Consider the following 21,726-nt stretch of genomic DNA (forward strand, 5'->3'; position numbering starts at 1 on the left):
ACAGGTATTCACACACCGTCAGGTGGCTTGCGGAGTATGGATATAGATGTAGATGTAGAATGAGTTTCATTACAACATGAAAAGATTACGACACTTAACTTTGTCATCATACAGATGTGTCGCAAGTAAAGGATGACATACAAAATGACGAATCTTCTTTAGTATAAACAATCACAAGTCGCTGCTACATAGAAAGTACAAGCGAAGTAACCATTTTCTATGCTGCTATACAAGTCACTGGCCTTGAAGCTACTGTCCGACTGTGTGCGACCCGCCGCGCGCGGCACTTACGTCCTCGGTGAAGTAACTGCAACACTTCTTTTTGCGCAGCTTTGGGAATCAACACACGTGGCTGCCTACTGTCATTCTGAATAAGAATCACACCTTGCTGATTAGCGAGGCTATGCCGATGTACAAAGTATCGTCCGCAGCTCGTGGTCTCGCGGTCGCGTTCTCACTTCCCGAGCACGGGGTCCCGGGTTCGATTACCGGCGTGATCAGGGATTTTCTCCTGCCTCGAGATGACTGGGTGTTTGTGTTGTCCTCATCGTTTCATCATCATTCCTGAAAAGCGGCGAGACTGGACGGAGCAAAGGTTGGGAATTTGTACGGGCGCTGATAACCGCGCAGTTGGGCTCCCAACAAACGAAACATCATCATCGTGTAAAGTATCGGTCCACTACACAGTCTTTATGAAATGCAATGAGCGAGGGCAATGAGACGCCCTGTTTAACCCGCAGGACAGGGCAGATACAATAAATAGTGGAAAGGGGCCAAAATAAGGGGCTGTCAGTTACACCCGAAAATACAACTTTATTATTTGATCAAACATTACAAGAGCCCAAAAAACTCTTTTAAGCACACAGTTTTAATCTTTGGGACTTAATTACCGCCTGAAAGCCACTTTAATTTAAAAACGGCTGCAGGGCAATGACTTAAAACGCAAGCACAATCACAAATTTAAAGGCAAGCCTCATCTTAAAACAGTTCTTTAGTTAGGCTGAAGTAAACAAGTTAAATTCAAATCGGCTGAAGGCCGAACACTTAAAATTCCAGAACATTAATTTTTTTAAATACCAAAGTTCTTACGTGAAACAGTTCTTTAATTTAGGCTGAAGGCTTTAAGAAGAAACAGCTGAAACTCAAACCGGCTAAAGGACGAAGACTTAAAAATTCAATAGGTTAAGGTAAACAAGTTAAATTCAAATCGGCTGAAGACCGAAGACTTATAAATTTAAAAAAAATTAACTGCCAAAGGGCTTACGTGAAACAGTACTATAAACTTGGACTGAAGGCCTTAAGAGTAAAACAACTCTAATTTAAAACACAAAATCGGCTAGAAGCTATACAAGTACCAACAACAACAAATTAAAAAAAAAACATAAGGCAGTACACACATGATCGAGGGTCGGCCTGTAATTCGAACACTAACGCTCGCTTAAGTGAGGCAGGCAGTCGGGCCAACCATTCACGATCCGACGACAACCCAACCGAACGAAACTCAGCGGACCAACCGACAAGATAACTTTCACTTTACCCGACCAGGGCACAACAGGGAGTTCAACGCAACAACGAAGAAGATATTGGCGCCCACAACCAATCATACACAGAGCTGTCAAACCACACACCGTGCTGGACAGCCACAACACGATGAAACTACACTGCCTGAAATTTAAGTCAACGGCCAGGGCAGGTAACTGGGACGTTAACGGCCACAAGGCAAAAGATTCGGCTGGTGCACTTCAATTAACCAAATACAGTGAAACTCCACCGGAGGGTGGCTAGAATTTTCCACCTTTGAAACCACGTTGTTGCTCGCGGGAACATGCCAACAGCCGACAACGAACTCCAAACGGCACCATGTGAACAGTCTTGACTTGCTGGTAGGTTAAATCAAAACTCAACTTTCGTGTCCGGGGTCGGTGAGCCACGGACGTCGTAGCAATGGGAACAGCGCCACACTCTCCGACACCGCGTAGAGGCCGACAGCGGTCCCCGGCCAAACTACGCCCCGCCGAGAATTCCTCACTGCTCCACGCCAACCGACCGACTGGTCAGAGCCAGTACGCCGACAACATTTAAAATAACTTGTCAGTCAAAATCACACAAACTACACACAGTTTCACGAACACTTGCACGAAGAACTAGACGATGCTAACGGCAGTGACTGTGCAGTAACAGGGACGAGTCACGCGTCGGCACACACAGCCAACCCATAAGCGATCGCCGGCCAAATACACGTCGTCCGGCAAAACGACCGACCGACGACCAACCAAAGTCGTCGCCACTCCAATCATGTGTGTCGGCAACCGTCGGGCGAGTCATGGCGGTCCGGACCTCACTGCTGCCGCGCCCCGACTGAACTTGCGCCGCGTGCCAACTCAGACACTGCCAGGTCCCCAACTAACTCCCAACACACGACGACCGGGAAGTAATAGCAGTCCAGCAAAGATAATACGGCAGGGCCTATATCGAAAAGCGCTGCTGCTGCCGCTCACGGGCAGGCAAGGCAGCAACTCAGTGACACGCGTACGGTAAAAACAAGACGTAAAATAAGAAATGGCACGAACACGGGCCACGCGCAGCTGAGCCGAGATGTGCGAAATGTATTTCAGCAAAATGTTCAAATCTGAATCAGCTTCCGTGGCCTGTCCAATTTTCCTATAGTTGAGCGGAAAAGACTGAAGCCATTCAGAATTCTGAGCATCGATGTGACAACAAGATGCAGCAGAAGCGTCAAATTCTGTATCACGGCGAACCGGAAGACGTGAAAGTGTATCCGCATTACCATGTTCAGCTGCTTCACGATACACAATCTCGTACTGCTATTGAGACAAAAACAAAGCCCATCATTGCAATTGTTGGTCAGTACGTACAGGAACTGGTTTAATCGGATGAAACAAAGACTGCAATGGCTTGTAATCCGCTACTAAGTAGAATCTTCTGCTATACAAATAGTGGTGGAATTTGGTGACACCATACACAATAGCCAAAGCCTCTTTCTCAATTTGTGAATAGTTACACCGAGCTTTGGACAACGCTTTTGATGCGAAAGCAGTAGGCCTTATGTCCTCTTCACATAGAGGCCCCTTTTGTGGCGTTGTCGTCCTGGAGAGGGGTCGGTCATTGTGCGATTGGCAGACGTCTTCTTACAGCCATCTCTTCTCTGTCGTTCCCGACCGGCGTGCCGGCGCTTTGACTTTAGGGCGTAACAAAATGTAAAAGAAAAATCTGGTATGTCTAACGTTTCGGCTAGGAAGGACCTCTGTCGCCTTGAGCCAGAGACAGATAAAGGCACAGAACCACTGGTCAGTACCACACAAAGCTGGCGTACCTCGCTGGAATATGAAACTGTGGGCACCTTAAGGGAGACCATTATACAGGGTAAAAAATTTGGAAATTTGTGGTAAGTTCTATGGGACCAATCTGGTGAGGTCATCGGTCCCTAGGCTTACACACTACTTAATGTAGCTTAAACTAACGACAACACACACACACCTATGCCCAAAGGTGGATTCGAACCTCCGACGGGGCGAGCCGCGCGAACCGTGGCAAGGCGCCTTATACCGCAGGGTCACCCCGCGCGGTGATGTACAGGGTGTCCCGGCAATGTCCTGACGAACTTACTGAAGTTGTAGAGGGTGTCTTGAGGAACAAATCGAGGATAGGAACCTATATCAGGAATCGCCATCCAGGCGCCCGTGCCTGCCACTAAACCACCCCTTCGGCAGCAAACGATTGTACTCTGACTGACCGTAGGCGAAATGCCTCGCAATGTTGTTTCTTATTGAGTCATCGTAACTGACGCCCACTATCGCCGGTTTAGAAGACGGATCTAGCTCCTGCGTAGAAATGCCTTGTCTCCTACGAATACTGTGCTCTGTTTCTTCGGTGGATGACGGCTTCGGGCACGGGTTTCCATACGCAGAGTACATTTTTCTGCTAGAACCCTTTAAAATCTCCATTGTTTTCTCGGTGCACAGGAGAAAAATGTGCTGCGGATGGAAACCCGCATCTGAAGCCGTCATCCACCGAAGCAACAGAGCATCACATTCGTAGGAGACAAAGTGTTTCTACGCAGCAGCTGGCTCCACGGTCTCCGCAGACGATCGTGGGAATCAGTCTCGACCAATGAATAGCAGACAGCATCGTGAGACGTTCTGCTTACGGCCCGTCAGCGTAAAAAGTAACGTTCGCTGCCGAAACAGTGGTCTAGCGGCACTCGCCAGCGTCTGTAGCTTCGACGCGCTGTACTGGAGTTGGCTGACGTTTCCGGCCACGGGCTCCGATCCTCGATTTGTTGCTCAAGACTCCCTCTACAACACCTCGAAGTCTCTCGCGACATTTCTGGGACAACCCGTAGAGGCAGGTCCGAGAGTGAAACAACACCTGCTGCACACCAGCTAGCAGTGGGCGCTAATGACCACTGTAGTTGTGCGCCCTAAAACCACAAAAAAAACCAGCTAGCAGGACAATGGAAAATATCGAAAGCAGATGGCAAATTGGCAACTCTACAGAACATAGGCTCTCAGATATCGTAGAAACTGAGTACAAATCAACATAACACAGGAATCCCATCAGAGAGATAGTTTAGCAGTAAGGGTGTGTCTTTTACTATGCGGAAACAGGGCGTTGTTTTTTTTATCTTATGGGACTTAACTGCTAAGGTCATCAGTCCCTAAGCTTACACACTACTTAACCTCAATTATCCTAAGAACAAACACAAACACCCATGACCGAGGGAGGACTCGAACCTCCGCCAGGACTAGGCGCACAGTCCATGACTAAAAATGGTTCAAATGGCTCTGAGCACTGTGGGACTCAACTGCTGAGGTCATTAGTCCCCTAGAACTTAGAACTAGTTAAACCTAACTAACCTAAGGACATCACAAACATCCATGCCCGAGGCAGGATTCGAACCTGCGACCGTAGCGGTCTTGCGGTTCCAGACTGCAGCGCCTTTAACCGCACGGCCACTTCGGCCGGCAGTCCATGACTGCAGCGCCTTACACCGCTCGCAGGGCGTTGTAGAACAGCAACAAAGATTATTACCAAATAGTTCACTTGGTGAAACGAAGCATGAGAGCAGTTGAGTCAGACGTAAAGAAACGCCCGTGGCAAATGTTTAGATCAGTATAGGACTAATGTTCCTGTTATAGGACATTTCGGTGCAGTGATTTATGAGAACCACTTCTGTGCTCGACTTGCTGTGACACAATTTGGTACTGGACACAATGACCGTCAGCGACTCTGAAGAGGTTGACGGCCTGCCCACAGCCAGTTCTGCCCCCAGCTACAACGCAGTCAGCCTCCCCAGAATGACGGGTGGCTACCAGCTGACACTGTCTACAGACAGATCATCAACCAGTAATAACAGGCACAACAGTGAAACGTCTGGCTGCTAGTGTTCTGTTTGGGTCAAAGCATTGACTTAAACCCAGAAAAATGACCTCTGGATTGTAATGAATATAAAGTAGGTATTATTATCTTCTTCTTTTGATCACAATCGAGGAGAAATATTAATCCTTTTGTAATTATGTTTCGCCAGAGGCAACTGAAATTAAGTAACTGTGGTCCATTGCAGAACATTGTTTGAATATAAAACTATTCTCATACGCTCTATTTATTTTGCTCTAGCTCGCAAGCCTAATGTCTTTATCAGTAATACCAAATAGAGAACTGTAATTATTCTGTATTCAGTATCTATCGTTGACATTCATTAACTTCCGAGTGTAGTCAGAGAAATCTATATCTCCGCAAGCCACTGACGGTGTGTGGTGGAGAGTACCTTGAGTACCTCTATCGGTTTTCCCTTCTATTCCTAGTCTCGTATTGTTCGCGGAAAGAAAGATTGTCGGTATGCCTCGGTGTGGGCTTTAATCTCTCTGATTTTATCCTCGTGGTCTCTTCGCGAGATATACGTAGGAGGGAGCAATATACTGCTCGACTCCTCGGTGAAGATATGTTCTCAAAACTTCAACAAAAGCCCGTACCGAGCTACTGAGAGTTCTCTTGCAGAGTCTTCCACTGGAGTTTATGTATCATCTACGTAACGCTTTCGCGACTGCTAAATGATCCTGTTACGAAGCGCGCTGCTCTCCGTCGGATCTTCTCTATCTCTTCTATCAACTCAGCTGGTACGGATCCCACCCCGGTGAGCAGTGGGCGAACAAGTGTACTGTAACCTACTTCCTTTGTTTTCGGACTGCATTTCCTTAGGGTTCTTCCAATGAATCCCAGTCTGGCGTCTGCTTTACCGACGATTAATTTTATATCCTCATTCCATTTTAAATCACTCCTAATGCCTACTCCCACATAATTTATGGAATTAACTGCTTCCAGTTGCTGACCTGCTACATTGTAGCTAAATGATAAGGGATCTTTCTTTCTATGTATTCGCAGCACATTACACTTGTCTACACTGAAATTCAATTGCCATTTCCTGTTCTATGCGTCAATTCGTTGCAGATCCTCCTGCATTTCAGTACAATTTTACATTGTTACAACCTCTCGATGTACCACAGCATCATCCGCAAAAAGCCTCCGTAAACTTCCTATGTTATACACGAGGTCATTTTTATACACTACTGGCTATTAAAATTGGTACACCAAGAAGAAATGCAGATGATAAACGGGTATTCATTGGACAAATATATTATACTAGAACTGACATGTGATTACATGTTCACGGAATTTGGGTGCATAGATCCTGAGAAATCAGTACCCAGAACAACCACCTCTGGCTGTAATAACGGCTTTGACACGCGTGCGCATTGAGTTAAACAGAGCTTGGATGGCGTGTACAGGTACAGCTGCCCATGCAGCTTCAACGGGATAGCACAGTTCATCAAGAGTAGTGACTGGCGTATTGTTGCTCGACCACCATTGACCAGAGGTTTCCAATTGGTGAGAGATCTTGAGAATGTGCTGGCCAAGGCAGCAGTCGAACATTTTATGTATCAAGAAAGGACCGTACAGGACCTGTAACATGCGGTCGTGCATTATCCTGCTGAAATGTAGGCTTTCGCAGGGATCGAATGAAGGGTAGAGCCAAGTGGAGTAACACATCTGAAATGTAACGTCCGCTGTTGAAAGTGCCGTCAATGCCAACAAGAGGTGAGCGAGACGTGTAACCAATGGCACCACATACCATCACGCCGGGTGATTCACCAGTATGGCGACGACGAATACACCCTTCCAATGTGCGTTCACCGCGATGTCGCGAAACACGGATGCGACCATCATGATGCTGTAAACAGAACCTGGATTCATCCAAAAAAATGACGTTTTTCCATTCGTGCCTCCAGGTTCGTCGTTGATTACGCCATCGCTGGCGCTCCTGTCTGTGATGCAGCGCATTTCTCCTCCTTACACGAGGCATCACAACAACGTTTCATCAGGCAACGCCGGTCAACTGCTGTTTGTGTATGAGAAATCGGTTGGAAACTTTCCTCATGTCAGCATGGTGTAGGTGTCGCTACCGGCGCCAACCTTGTGTGAATGCTCTGAAAAACTAATCATTTGCATATCACTGCATTTTTTACGTGTCTGTTAAATTTCGCGTCTGTAGCACGTCATCTTCGTGGTGTAGCAATTTTAATGGCCAGTAGTGTACTTCCCAGGCGACAGGGCACAAGGATTTGCCCCTTGTGAAATACGTTTACGTCAGTGCATTTCCCCTTTTGTAGCCTGTATCGTCACTCGAACGACCCCCCCATTCGTCTCTGTTCCGTGTTTATACTTTTCTTACCGCGTCATGTGTCAGCAAAGTCCCCAGGTGGTATTTGGGGGGAACGGGATACACGAGCTCTGTTGCGTACGTTACAGCACGTGACACTACAGATTCGATGAGTTGCAGCGACCGTTCCGGCTGGGGGACAGCTACTATCTGACACCACTTTAATACTTCGTAGCTGCGCGATTAAATACACTCACTTCTCGACAGCATATGACTTTAGTGGGTATTTCCCGCTTGGCCCCGGACGTAGACGATCGTTCGCGATGTATGTCGGGCAAGACGACTAGTGTGACGACAGCATATGACGTTAATGGGTATTTCCCGCTTGGTCCCGGACGTAGACGAGCGTTCGAGATGTATGTCGGGCAAGACGACTAGTGTGACGTCACAGGATTGTTGCCGAGGCCCACGAGAAAGACAGGCCGCGGCGCGTACGTCACGAAGGTGGCCCATGGACTCCCCATCATTATAGGACTAATAACAGTAAGATTCCATAATAGCGGATTCCAGTAGAAGGTTCAGTTTTCATTTGTACAGACACGCCTAGTTACGAGTTAACCGGTGTAGAAACGTAGTTTTCTGCTGATTTGAGCGAGAGAGGGACCGCAGGACTACCTTCGTGACGTATGCGCCACGTCCTGTCTTTCTCGTAGGCCTCGCTCGTTGCAGGTCTCGTGTTTCTCATTGACCCCCAGTATTTTGGCTCATAGTTGTAGGTACTATAAGAGATACTGCAGAGAAGCGGGCAGCGTGCCGGAACCGGATTCAGTACATCCGTTCTTCTTGAACAACACAAACACTGTGCCGCACCGTACACAATCAGAATCATCACACAGGACGCTGTGGGCACAACACTGACACGGCACGACAACAGTGTGGCAGCGTGCGTTAGTGAGGCTACGCACTGAGCAGCCCCACCTCTGCTCGTTTCAGGGAGGCGGCGGAGGCGGGCGAGGGCGTGGAGGCGGCGCCGCAGTTCACGATGCGGCTGCGCGACCGGCGTGTGCAGGTGACCTACCCGGTGCGGATGACCTGCCAGGTGGCCGGCTGGCCCGCCCCCACCGTCACCTGGACCAAGGACGGCGCCGACGTCACGCCCGACGGTGAGTCCCGAGCCGTGGCAGCCGCACACTGCACCCGTCAAACCTACCATCGCTGGCCCTTAAGGTTTTTTTTGGTCATCAGTCTACTGACTGGTTTGATGCGGCCCGACACGAATTCCGTTCCTGTGCTAACCTCTTCACCTCAGAGTAGCACTTGCAACCTACGTCCTCAATTATTTGCTTGACGTATTCCAATCTATGTCTTCCTCTACAGTTTTTGCCCTATACAGCTCCCTCTAGTACCATGCAAGTCATTCCCTCATGTCTTAGCAGATGTCCTATCATCCTGTCCCTTCTTCTTATCAGTGTTTTCCACATATTACTTTCCTCTCCGATTCTGCGTAGAGCCTCCTCATTCCTTACCTTATCAGTCCACCTAATTTTCAACATTCGTCTATAGCACCACATCTCAAATGCTTCGATTCTCTTCTGTTCCGGTTTTCCCACAGTCCATGTTTCACTACCATACAATGCTGTACTCCAGACGTACACCCTCAGAAATTTCTTTCTCAAATTAAGGCCGGTATTTGATATTAGTAGACTTCTCTTGGCCAGAAATACCTTTTTTGCCATAGCGAGTCTGCTTTTGATGTCCTCCTTGCTCCGTCCGCCATTGGTTATTTTACAGCCTAGGTAGCAGAATTCCTTAACTTCATTGACTTCGTGACCATCAATCCTAATGTTAAGTTTCTCGCTGTTCTCATTTCTACTACTTTTCATTACCTTCGTCTTTCTCCGATTTACTCTCAAACCATACTGTATACTCATTAGACTGTTCATTCCGTTCAGCAGATCATTTAAGTCTTCTTCACTTTCACTCAGGATAGCAATGTCATCAGCGAACCGTATCATTGATATCCTTTCACTTTGTATTTTAATTCCACTCCTGAACCTTTCTTTTATTTCCATCATTGCTTCCTCGATGTGCAGATTGAAGAGTAGGGGCGAAAGGCTACAGCCTTGTCTTACACCCTTCTTTATACGAGCACTTCGTTCTTGATCGTCCACTCTTATTATTCCCTCTTGGTTGTTGTACATATTGTATATGACCCGTCTCTCCCTATAGCTTACCCCTACTTTTTTCAGAATCTCGAACAGCTTGCACCATCTTATATTTTCGAACGCTTTTTCCAGGTCGACAAATCCTATGAAAGTGTCTTGATTTTTCTTTAGCCTTGCTTCCATTATTAGCCCTAACGTCAGAATTGCCTCTCTCGTCCCTTTACTTTTCCTAAAGCCAAACTGATCGTCACCTAGCGCATTCTCAATTTTCTTTCCCATTCTTCTATATATTATTCTTGTAAGCAGCTTCGATGCATGAGCTGTTAAGCTGATTGTGCGATAATTCTCGCACTTGTCAGCTCTTGCCGTCTTCGGAATTGTGTGGATGATGCTTTTCCGAAAGTCAGATAGTATATCGCCAGACTCATATATTCTACACACCAACGTGAATAGTCGTTTTGTTGCCACTTCCCCCAATGATTTTAGAAATTCTGATGGAATGTTATCTATCCCTTCTGTCTTATTTGACCGTAAGTCCTCCAAAGCTCTTTTAAATTCCGATTATAATACTGGATCCCCTATCTCTTCTAAATCGACTCCTGTTTCTTCTTCTATCACATCAGACAAATCTTCACCCTCATAGAGGCTTTCAATGTATTCTTTCCACCTATCTGCTCTCACCTCTGCAATTTAACAGTGGAATTCCCGTTGCACTCTTAATGTTACCACCGTTGCTTTTAATGTCACCAAAGGTTGTTTTGACTTTCCTGTATGCTGAGTCTGTCCTTCCGACAATCATATCTTTTTCGATGTCTTCACATTTTTGCTGCAGCCATTTCGTCTTAGCTTCCCTGCATTTCCTATTTATTTCATTCTTCAGCGACTTGTATTTCTGCACTCCTGATTTTCCCGGAACTTGTTTGTACTTCCTCCTTTCATCAATCAACTGAAGTATTTCTTCTGTTACCCATGGTTTCTTCGCAGCTACCTTCTTTGTACCTATGTTTTCCTTCCCAACTTCTGTGATGGCCCTTTATAGAGATGTCCATTCCTCTTCAACTGTACTGACTACTGCGCTATTCCTTATTGCTGTATCTATAGCGTTAGAGAACTTCAAATGTATCTCGTCATTCCTTAGTACTTCCGTATCCCACTTCTTTGCGTATTGATTCTTCCTGACTAATGTCTTGAACTTCAGCCTACTCTTCATCACTACTATATTGTGATCTAAGTCTATATCTGCTCCTGGGTACGCCTTACAATCCAGTATCTGATTTCGGAATTCTGTCTGACCATCATGTAATCTAACTGAAATCTTCCCGTATCTCCCGGCCTTTTCCAAGTATACCTCCTCCTATTGTGATTCTTGAACAGGGTATTCGCTATTACTAGCTGAAACTTGTTACAGAACTCTATTAGTCTTTCTCCTCTTTCATTCCTTGTCCCAAGCCCATATTCTCCTGTAACCTTTTCTTCTACTCCTTCCCCTACAACTGCATTCCAGTCGTCCATGACTATTAGATTTTCGTCCCCATTTACATACTGCATTACCCTTTCAATGTCCTCATACACTTTCTCTATCTGTTCATCTTCAGCTTGCGACGTCGGCATGTATACCTGAACTATCGTGTCGGTGTTGGTCTGCTGTCGATTCTGATTAGAACAACCCGGTCACTGAACTATTCACAGTAGCACACCCTCTGCCCTACCTTCCTATTCATAACGAATCCTACACCTGTTGTACCATTTTCTGCTGCTGTTGATATTACCCGATACTCATCTGACCAGAAATCCTTGTCTTCCTTCCACTTCACTTCATTGACCCCTACTATATCTAGATTGAGCCTTTGCATTTCCCTTTTCAGATTTTCTAGTTTCCCTACCACGTTCAAGCTTCTGACATTCCACGCCCCGACTCGTAGAACGTTGCCCTTTCGTTGATTATTCAATCTTTTTTTCGTGGTAACCTCCCCCTTGGCAGTCCCCTCCCGGAGATCCGAATGGGGGACTATTCCGGAATCTTTTGCCAATGGAGAGATCATCATGACACTTCTTCATTTACAGGTCGCATGTCCTGTGGATACACGTTACGTGTCTTTAATTCAGTGGTTTCCATTGCCTTCTGCATCCTCATGTCGTTGATCATTGCTGATTCTTCCGCCTTTAGGGGCAATTTCCCACCCCTAGGACGAGAGAGTGCCCTGAACCTCGATCCGCTCCTCCGCCCTCTTTGACAAGGCCGTTGGCAGAATGAGGCTGACTTCTTATGCCGGAAGTCTTCGGCCGCCAATGCTGATTATTTATCAAAATTTAGGCAGTGGCGGGGATCAAACCCGGGACCGAAGACGTTTTGATTATGGATCAAAGACGCTACCCGTAGACCACGAGTACATCATTAAGGTACAAAAGCATATCACCCGACGTTCTTCATCTCCGAAGTACACTTCTGACAGGTCTCCAAAATGCCCATCCTTTCCTTAATTATCGGTCACCAGTCTTGCGACTCATTTGAAGGCTGTGTCGTGATTACCCGTCCTATCCAAATCTGTTCATCTGACAGCAGCACTTAAAGACCTAACCACATTGCGCAGTTATTTTTTATGCCAGAAACTCTCTCTTCCCCTACAGTTTTGCCCTCTCCGTCAACTTCTAGTGATAGGCGTAACTTGTGTATCGCACTTTGCACCCTCCTTCCATCCTCCCACTCCCTCTTGGCATCACCCCCATTACTCGTGCAGCAGGTTCGGCCATCTATGTCCCAGTACATCAAAAGTCAAATATTTACAACGGCAGAAAACGTACGAAAACCCTACACAACGAGTGGCCTCGTGAAGACAGTGGACATGACGCCTGTCGTCGGTTGCTGAAGCCTGTGTAGTGCCCTTGTCACCATACAGTGGTGGCAGCAAGGGCTTCCTGATGCCACACACTAGAATCGGCGCTCTGAAGATCCATACCAGACACTGTTGACTCAGAAAGAGGAATTCTCGAGTGGTGTCCGATTTGGTATGACCCATGTGTCTTGCACAGATTAGCAAGCTACTTTGAAAGTCACTTAATTCGCCACGTGGCTACATAGCCACTAAACATCTGTCCGTAGTAGATTGCTCATATATTATGTCTACACTCACTCCACAAGCTGCATCAACCCACAACAACAAAAAATGTTCAAATGTGTGTGAAATCTTATGGGACTTAACTGCTAAGGTCGTCAGTCCCTAAGCTCACACACTACTTAACCTAAATTATCCGAAGGACAAACACACAAAAAAATGGCTCTGAGCACTATGGGACTCAACATCTGTGGTCATAAGTCCCCTAGAACTTGAACTACTTACACTTAACTAACATAAGGACATCACACACATCCATGCCCGAGGCAGGATTCGAACCTGCGACCGTAGCGGTCACGCGGTTCCAGACTGAAGCGCCTTTAACCGCACGGCCACACCGGCCGGTGACAAACACACACACCCATGCCCGATGGAGGACTCGAACCTCCGTTGGGATCAGCCGCGCAGTCCATGACAGCACCGCCTTAGACCGCTCGGCTAACCGCGCGCGGCAAAAACCCGCAACATTCGGGAGTCGTAACGTACAGAGCACCTCTTCAAATGAGATGACATCCCTTCCCCTTACTCTCTGCCGTTCGTTTTAGTTACGCAACCGATCAGACAAATTACTTTTTCATTCCAAAATACACAACCCATAACATTTCCGGCAGATGAAAACGAATTCACCTTATTTAATTTTGAACCATCACCATCTATCTGTGGCTTTGACCGCTTGTTTCGTATGTGGCGTGAAATAGTGGATCCGTATCCCATGAACAGCAAAGACATTGTGAATCACGTAATGCATTGCCCTTAAAATTACGAGAGCATTCACTGGAGACACAACAGCAGTTCAGAGATGTTGGCCACTGATGGATTCGTGTGTCCGATTGGAGTTAATCCTTTGAGTGTCAGTTAAGACCTGAAGATGGCGTACTAAATCACGGATACTGGTGGCTATACAATAAATAACATCCAAAGGACGGCCGTAGGTGTTCCATTTTATTACATAAGTGAATGGCCGAAGTCACTCAAACATTCAGTCAGAGCTGTAAGTGGTGATTCAATCACGCCAGAACATTGTCCCCCGAAATAGTCTCCAATCGGAAGTCGACCATGAAAGAAGAACTTGATGCAGAGTATACATATCTTTCTTGTCCTTTCTTTCCCTTTGAGTATAACTATTTTTTGCTTTGTTTTGTTTGTGTTTTTTATAAGTAACTGAAATTAGTAACCGCTATTTATCTTCATATTAAATACCCGCCAGGGTAGCCGAGAACAGTCTGCCGCCGGCAGTGCTGCGAGGCGGTCACGCGCCAGAGCGCTGCGGGCGAGGCGCGCACGGTGTGTTTGTGTTTACTTCGGCCGCTGTGAGTGCCGTTTTCCCTTCTAGACCACCATGGCGAATAACTATCGGAAGAAGACATTACGTTTCAACTTTTGTTCCGACTTCGCCCGACCCAAGGCCCTGGAGGTAGAACGATTTATACGCGATGAAGTTAAAATACCACCAACGGATCTAATTGGTATCCACTTGTCCATAGTTAGCAGTACCGTCTACGTCAAAATGATCAACGATGCGGCGTGCGACAAGGGGCTTCAAAGGCAAAACGTGGACTGCGTTTCTGTCATTCCGACGGCAACGTCGGACCCGTTACCGTCAATCACGCAGGCCTCGGCACACGGACGGTAAGGATCTTCGAACTGCCGTTCGAACTACCTGCAGACGTCGTCATCGAGGCGCTCCGTCCCTATGGCAACGTTCTGGAACATGTTGCCGAACGATGGGTACAATTTCAAACCTATCCCGTTTTAAACGGTGTTAGACAGGTCCGCATGGAGTTGCAGAAACACGTGCCTTCCTACCTACGTATCGGAGGCTGCCGTGCCATTATAATGTACGACGGCCATCCTCTGACCTGTTCCGGTTGCGGGAAAGAAGGTCACCTACGGTCTGAATGCATTCAACGACGTGTCACGCAGCTCCCGTTGTCGGAAGCGTCCGTCACACCCACGATGACCGCCCTACCGGTCACTTACGCAGCGGCTCTTGCCACGTCTATAGTTTCGTCCAGTCCGTCGCCCGGTCCTTCCGATCGGCACGTCCCACCGTCCCAGTCGCCTATGGACGGTGCGGACGTCCCACCTGACAATCTTGCCGCCGAACAGGCTCCCGCACCGGACGCTGAGGAGAACAGTACTTCCTCACAACACCTGTTTGACGATTTCATTGTACCCACCGACGCCTTCGAACCAGGTGGACGCTCCTCCTTGCCGTCGTCCGACACTGAGGAACACGTGCGCAAACAACGCTCGCCACGTAGGCGTAAACGCCGTCGCCGTTCACCCACGGGCTCTCAAAGCGTCGCCACCCGCGACGAAGAAGACGACACCCAATCAGCCGACATTTCCACGCAGAGGTCGGCGGACAACTTTCACGATGAACAAGACGTTTCGCAGGACGGGACCACTATGGAGGTCGCCATGCACAATGCAACGATCGATGCGCCGGTTGAGACGCCTGTCTCCCCGCCGACAACTCCAGATCTCTCTCACCACGACGCAATTCCCATGGACATTGGACAGACCCACGGCACAGGAGCATGGGCCGACGACACTGAGGAAGATACGCCCCCTCCTCCGGATGAGTTACCTCCGCCGGACGAGGCTACCTGTTAACATCAAAAGCCGACGACACTGAGGAAGATACGCCCCCTCCTCCGGATGAGTTACCTCCGCCGGACGAGGCTACCTGTTAACATCAAAAGCGAGACACTGCAGCTGATGGGACGGGACTTCCTGACGGTGCCCTCCTCTTACTTCCCTTGGTGATGGTAGATGCGCGTCCACCACCACTGAAACAAACGTACCGGTTTGCCACACTGAACATCAACATGATCGGCACTGCACCCAAGCTGCAACTCCTATGTGACATGCTTCGGGCCTCTGACGTCGACGTCGCCCTTCTTCAGGAAGTACGCGTTGCCACACTACCACTAGTCTACGGCTACGACTCATACACGTCCACATGTGATCAATCAGGGCGTGGAGTGGCTTTCTACACACGCGAAGGAATCCCACTCAAGGACACGACAATCCTTCCCTGTGGAAGAGGCATGGCTGTTACCATCTTCGACACGCGCGTCATCAATATCTACGCTCCGTCTGGCTCCACGAACCGTCGACAGCGGTCCACTTTCTTCGGACATGACGTGGCGCCCCTGTTTTCTGGACGCTATGATCGCCTTATCATGGGAGGCGATTTCAACTGTGTCCTCCATCCGCAGGACCAAATGCCTGGTTATTCGCCATGCCCGGCGCTGCTCACCTTAATCGAAGATTTTCATCTAGTGGACGTTTGGGAGAAAATTCATGGCAATACCCCCGGTTTTACCCATTATACAGCGCATTCTGCGAGCAGACTGGACCGGTTTTATGTCTCTGCCCACCTTGGCAATGAAGTCGCCCAAGCTGAACGATGGCCCCTTGCATTTTCGGACCACTGCGCCGTCGTTTGCTCCCTGGCTCTGCCACCTCAGTCAGTGTGGCGCAGCACAGGTTACTGGAAGCTTAATACCTCCCTCCTTAATGATCCACACTGCCGACAATGTATTGCCACTACATGGGCGTTTTGCGAAAGACGCCTCCCGCAGTACACATCCACGTTCCATTGGTGGCTCAAATATGCCAAACCTGCGATCAGAAAGGCCTTCATACAATGTGGCAAGGAAGCAGCAGCATGGCATCGAGACACCACAAATTTTCGCTACGCCGTCCTCCGTGAGCTCGATGCTCTCCCTCCATCACCTGACACCCATAGGGAAGGACAGCGTACTAAAGCCCGTCTCCTCTCTCTTCAACGTGCACGACTGCATGGTGTCGTGGTGCGTTCCCGACGACAAGACCTTCTCCACGACGAAACCCCATCCACAGTCCATGCCGCATCCGACCATAGTCGTCGACGTCGACTTTTCGTCCCCAACATCACGACCTCCGATGGTGTTCACCACTCAACACAGGCGGCAGCGCTGTCTGCCTTTGCTGAACATTATCGCCAATTTTATGATGATGAACCGATGGCGACGCCCATTCCTGATGATCTCCATCCTTCCCCTGATCGGACCGTCACCGTAGCGGAGTCAACGTCCATGATGTCTGCAATCACCGCAGAAGAGGTGGTAGATGCGATCAACAAAGGGGCCAAGAACAAATCACCCGGACCAGATGGTCTCCCAGTGGAGTTTTACCGGGCGTTCACCACGTTAATGCTTCATCGCTGGACGGAAATGTTTCAGGAACTCTTTACTCCGTCCTTCCCAATTCCGCCTGAATTCGTCACTGGCATTCTTCTACCTGTGCCTAAACCGAAGGGAGAATCTCATGTGTCTGCATATCGCCCCCTTACACTACTGAATGCAGACTATAAAATCTATGCACGCCTCTTAGAAGCGCGCATACGCACCGTCTTACCTACGGTCCTTTCACCTGAGCAGACTGCACGTGGTTGTGGGGCCACCTTACAAACAGCCCTAGGAGAATGCTGTGACCTCATTGCACTGGCGTCGGTTTGTCGCCTTCGTGCATCACTGGTATCCGTCGATTTCACGAGTGCCTTTGATCGCGTTCGACGCCCATTCCTCCTCATGGTGGCGACACGTATGGGGTTCCCATTGCTTTTTGTCGATGCCATTCGCCGGTTACTACTTCCCGCGGTCTCGATAGTACAAGTCAATGGGAGGCTTGTAGGACCGATTCCTATACGCCGCTCTGTGCGTCAAGGATGCCCTATGTCTACTTTACTATATGCCATTGCACTTGAGCCCCTCATCACTGAACTTACCTCTAGACTGCAGGGCCTCACTTTGCGTGACTACACCTTTCACTGTAGGGCTTATGCGAACGATCTCCTCTTGCTCGCCGGCCGGTATGGCCGAGTGGTTCTAGGCGCTTCAGTCTGGAACCGCGCGACCGCTACGGTCGCAGGTTCGAATCCTGCCTCGGACATGGATGTGTGTAATGTCCTTAGGTTAGTTAGGTTTAATTAGTTCTAAGTTCTAGGCGACTGATGACCTCAGAAGTTAAGTCGCATAGTGCTCAGAGCCATTTGAACCATTGAACCATCCTCTTTCTCACCTGCTCCTCCACGGAACTCAATGACGGCATCCAATGGATCCACCAGTATGGACGTCTTTCTGGTAGCATTCTTAATGTCCGTAAATCGACTATGATGCACATTGGGCGCGGCCTCCCGGCTATGGTGCCGACCCCACTCCCAGTCAGTGCCACCCTTCGATACTTGGGTATCGAATTTACGAGCTCCACACACCGCACAGTGGCCCTGGCTTACCGGCGGCTTCTTTTGCAGTCGATTCGGCACCATGTCCGCGGTCAAGTGCACCGTAACTTAAACCAACTCCAACGTGTGTCCTATGTCATCATGTATGTCGCCCCTAAACTGGTACACGTCGCCCAGATCCTCCCAATGCCGTTACTCCTTGGCCGCCGCATACAATCAGCCTTTGGATGTTTCGTGTCAGCAGGGGCACTTTTCAAAGTCCGCTACAACACTCTAACACTGCCTCCTGCAAAAGGTGGTCTTGGACTCGTCAACGTGAGGGCACGATCTTCTGCACTCTTTGCCCACACTGTGTTGCGGCTCTGGCAGGGGCCGGTCCCGTCCTTAACACGCAGTCTCTTAGATATCCTCCGACCAGCTTCTCTCGATCCACCGATCAATGTGGCACTTATTTCTCCATTACTGTACCACGTCGCCAATTGTTTCATAGAAGTCAGCTACGTTCGGGCCGATCTTCCAGTCACCCGTCCTCCTCGTACAAAAGATTATTATCGTTTGTTTATGCTGTCCAACCCTTGCGACCCCATGGTGCTACAGCATCCTGACATTCACTGGCGCACGGTTTGGGGGTGTGTGCATGCACCCTTTTTACCGTCGCCTGTGTCTGCACTCTGGTATATTTTAGTCTATGGAAAATTCCCGACTAATCGTCGACTTTATCGCATAGGACTGGCCACCTCCCCACTCTGCCCTAACTGTCAGCTCGAAGACACCGACGAGCACCGTCTTACGTGCCCCCTGAAACAAAACGAATGGCTCCTCATCCAACGAATCGTGGGCTTTTACCTCCGTGCCCCGCCAACGACGGTAACCCCAGATTTCTTGTTGTGGCCCCAGACATTTCACTACCCTCTTGCTAAGCACCATACCCTAATCTGGTTTCGAGGACAGGCTTTTGAATACCTCTTTCAGAGTGGTCCGCATACAGTCCTTGACTTCTGGTACAAAGTTGTGACCGCGCATAGCACCCTCACCCGAAAACCATCTTACCGACAAACTTTTGCCGGTTATCTCCGCAGCGTCTTCCTTGACCCCCCTCAAAGTTGGGTTGTACCATGCCTACCTGTCACATGATGCAACACCCTTATCCACGTTCTCATGCATCGACCAAAAACAAAGACAAATTTTTTAAAAAAAGGAAGAAGACAGAATATGTTATATTTTGTTGTATTTAATGTTTTTCTTTTTAATATTTTTTTTTGTTTAACTAACAGTCATTTGTATATGTTTAAATGGTACCTTGAAGAACTCTTGCGTAGTGAATATATATGTACTTTTAGTTTGTTCCATACAAATTCTTAAAAAAAAAGAACAAAAAAAAAGGAAAACAGGATATGTTATATTTTGTTGTATTTAATGTTATTCTTATAATTTGTTTACCTAACACTCATTTGTATATGTTTAACTGGTACCTTGAAGAACTTTTGCTTTGTGTATATATATATATATATATATATGTACTCTCCGTTTGTTCAATTAAAAAAAAAAAAGAAAGAGCGCTAACGCGCTGCTTCCTGGACTCATGTAGGCTCGCCGGTCCCGGATCGAATCCGCCTGGCGGATTAACGACGAGGGCCACTGTGCCGCCCAGCCTGGGTATGGTTTTAGGCGGTTTTCCACATCCCGCTAGGTGAATACCGGGCTGGTCCCCATGTTCCGCCTCAGGTACACGGCTTGCAGACATCTGAACACATTCACACTTTTCCATGGATTACACTCCACGCAGACAGTTGGGGTACACTAATTCCGTCCCGGGCGGTATGGGGTGGCGGTAGGAAGGGCATCCGGCCACCCTTTAACCATTAACATGCCACATCCGATTAACGATGGCTGACCCTTCGGGACAAGGCTCATGTGATAGAAAATAAATTTATCTTCATATTAAAACACTTTAGCTTAAAATAAATAATTATGGAGATGAACACACTGCTCAATCAGTTTCCCACAGGCAAAGTTAGATGATAGGTCAGCAGAATCACGGAAAGTTTTTTTATGCAGCACCGGCTATACCGTAAACAAACTTCTTCTTATGTTGTAAAGGCACTCCATTCTAGCAGATTGATTAATCAATACGTTGAGATAAGTTAATAATTGTTCTTGGTAGACCTTGTGCATGTCATCTCGCAAGACTATGGAATCCTTTTTTTTTTTTTAAATCATTCACTACTTGAAATTTGGAACTTTGTTTGGAGAATATGCAGAGGAATTATCACAATGTACAGTCCTCTTTCCTCATTTCTCTTTGTTAAATGACAACGTGCTCATTTCATAATACGGAATAACAGTAATGCCTTGTACTGATAGCTTGTACAGAATATACGGTACTACGGTCGAAACAGCCCCCAGCCTCTCTGCCAAGACTCTGCCTACGTCTGGTTTAGGAGTGTCTCACATCCACAAGCATACTTCACTGCTAAAAGCTGCTGCAGCCCGTGCCAAGTATTTCCCAGAAGAGTAGAGACACGGCAAATTTCATCCCGTTAGTTTCGTGTCACCTGTTGAGAAGACATGTGTCTACTTCAGAATATTATCAACAAACTAAGAAAACATGCCAGTATTAAAAATGTATTACTTTGAAACGTCCCCTTTGAACAGTTTATACACGACTGTGCTTAACCTGCCACACAATATTTTTAGCGCAACGCAGTCTGACTTTCAAAATTCCCTACTAAAGAATGGCCCTGACAAACATTAAACTATACCTTTCACAAATCACTTACCTCACAAAAATCTTCGCTGCTCAAGCTACTGCAGTACAGCGAGCGCCACTACTGCCAGCTAAATAGAAGATTCAAACTACTGAAGGCACTAACTACTGATAGGGATAGTTAGCAAATGAAAGATATTAATAGAGAACAAACAATGTATTTACCTTAATATCATCACAAGTCATAATATATATATCAGTTCATGACAAATTACAAACCTCCGCCATCTCTCTCCCCACATCCACCACTGCTGGCGGCTCACCTCCAACTGCGCAACGCTACGCGCTGTTCACAGCCAGCTGCCTAACACTACAATGGCGGGTATTACAACAATGCAAAGCAGACACAGACTGCCCACAGCACAGCCAGTGATTGTCATACAGAGGTGGCGTTACCAATAAAAAACCTAAACAGCCTACTTACATAGCCCCCATGCTCCCCACAAAAAATTTTTACAAATGGTGTTGGGCACTGGCCAATAATGATTTGATAAAATTTTTCATAATTACAATAACAAAGAAATCAAATGCACACACTTATTGATATTATGTTGGTCAAAAGCTCAAATTTTCTCACAGTCCATAAAGACAGTCCTAATCGTACATAACAGGAGAATAGCAGTGTTTTTCTCAAAGTCTGAGCAGTAAAAGAAAATGCACACAGAAGTAGTGGATTTCCATGCAGTCTTGAAGAAGTAGTGTTGTCCTTCCAACGGAAAGACAGTGCTGACTCTCGACATGCAGACAAGTATTGGTCCACAACAGAG

At 47.6% G+C, this 21,726-nt stretch overlaps 1 protein-coding gene across 1 annotated transcript in view; it reads left to right on the forward strand.

Annotated features, from left to right (window-relative positions):
• LOC124613832 (titin homolog) overlaps positions 1 to 21,726 on the forward strand; it is a 1,109,199-nt gene that overhangs the window by 361,118 nt on the left and 726,355 nt on the right. Inside the window, exon 16 of the mRNA XM_047142555.1 lies at positions 8,672 to 8,841. Within this exon, the coding sequence (XP_046998511.1) occupies positions 8,672 to 8,841 (170 nt within the window). The remainder of the gene's footprint in view (positions 1 to 8,671; positions 8,842 to 21,726) is intronic.

This window comes from Schistocerca americana, chromosome 4 (genome assembly GCF_021461395.2).
Source record: "Schistocerca americana isolate TAMUIC-IGC-003095 chromosome 4, iqSchAmer2.1, whole genome shotgun sequence".
NCBI lineage: Eukaryota > Metazoa > Arthropoda > Insecta > Orthoptera > Acrididae > Schistocerca > Schistocerca americana.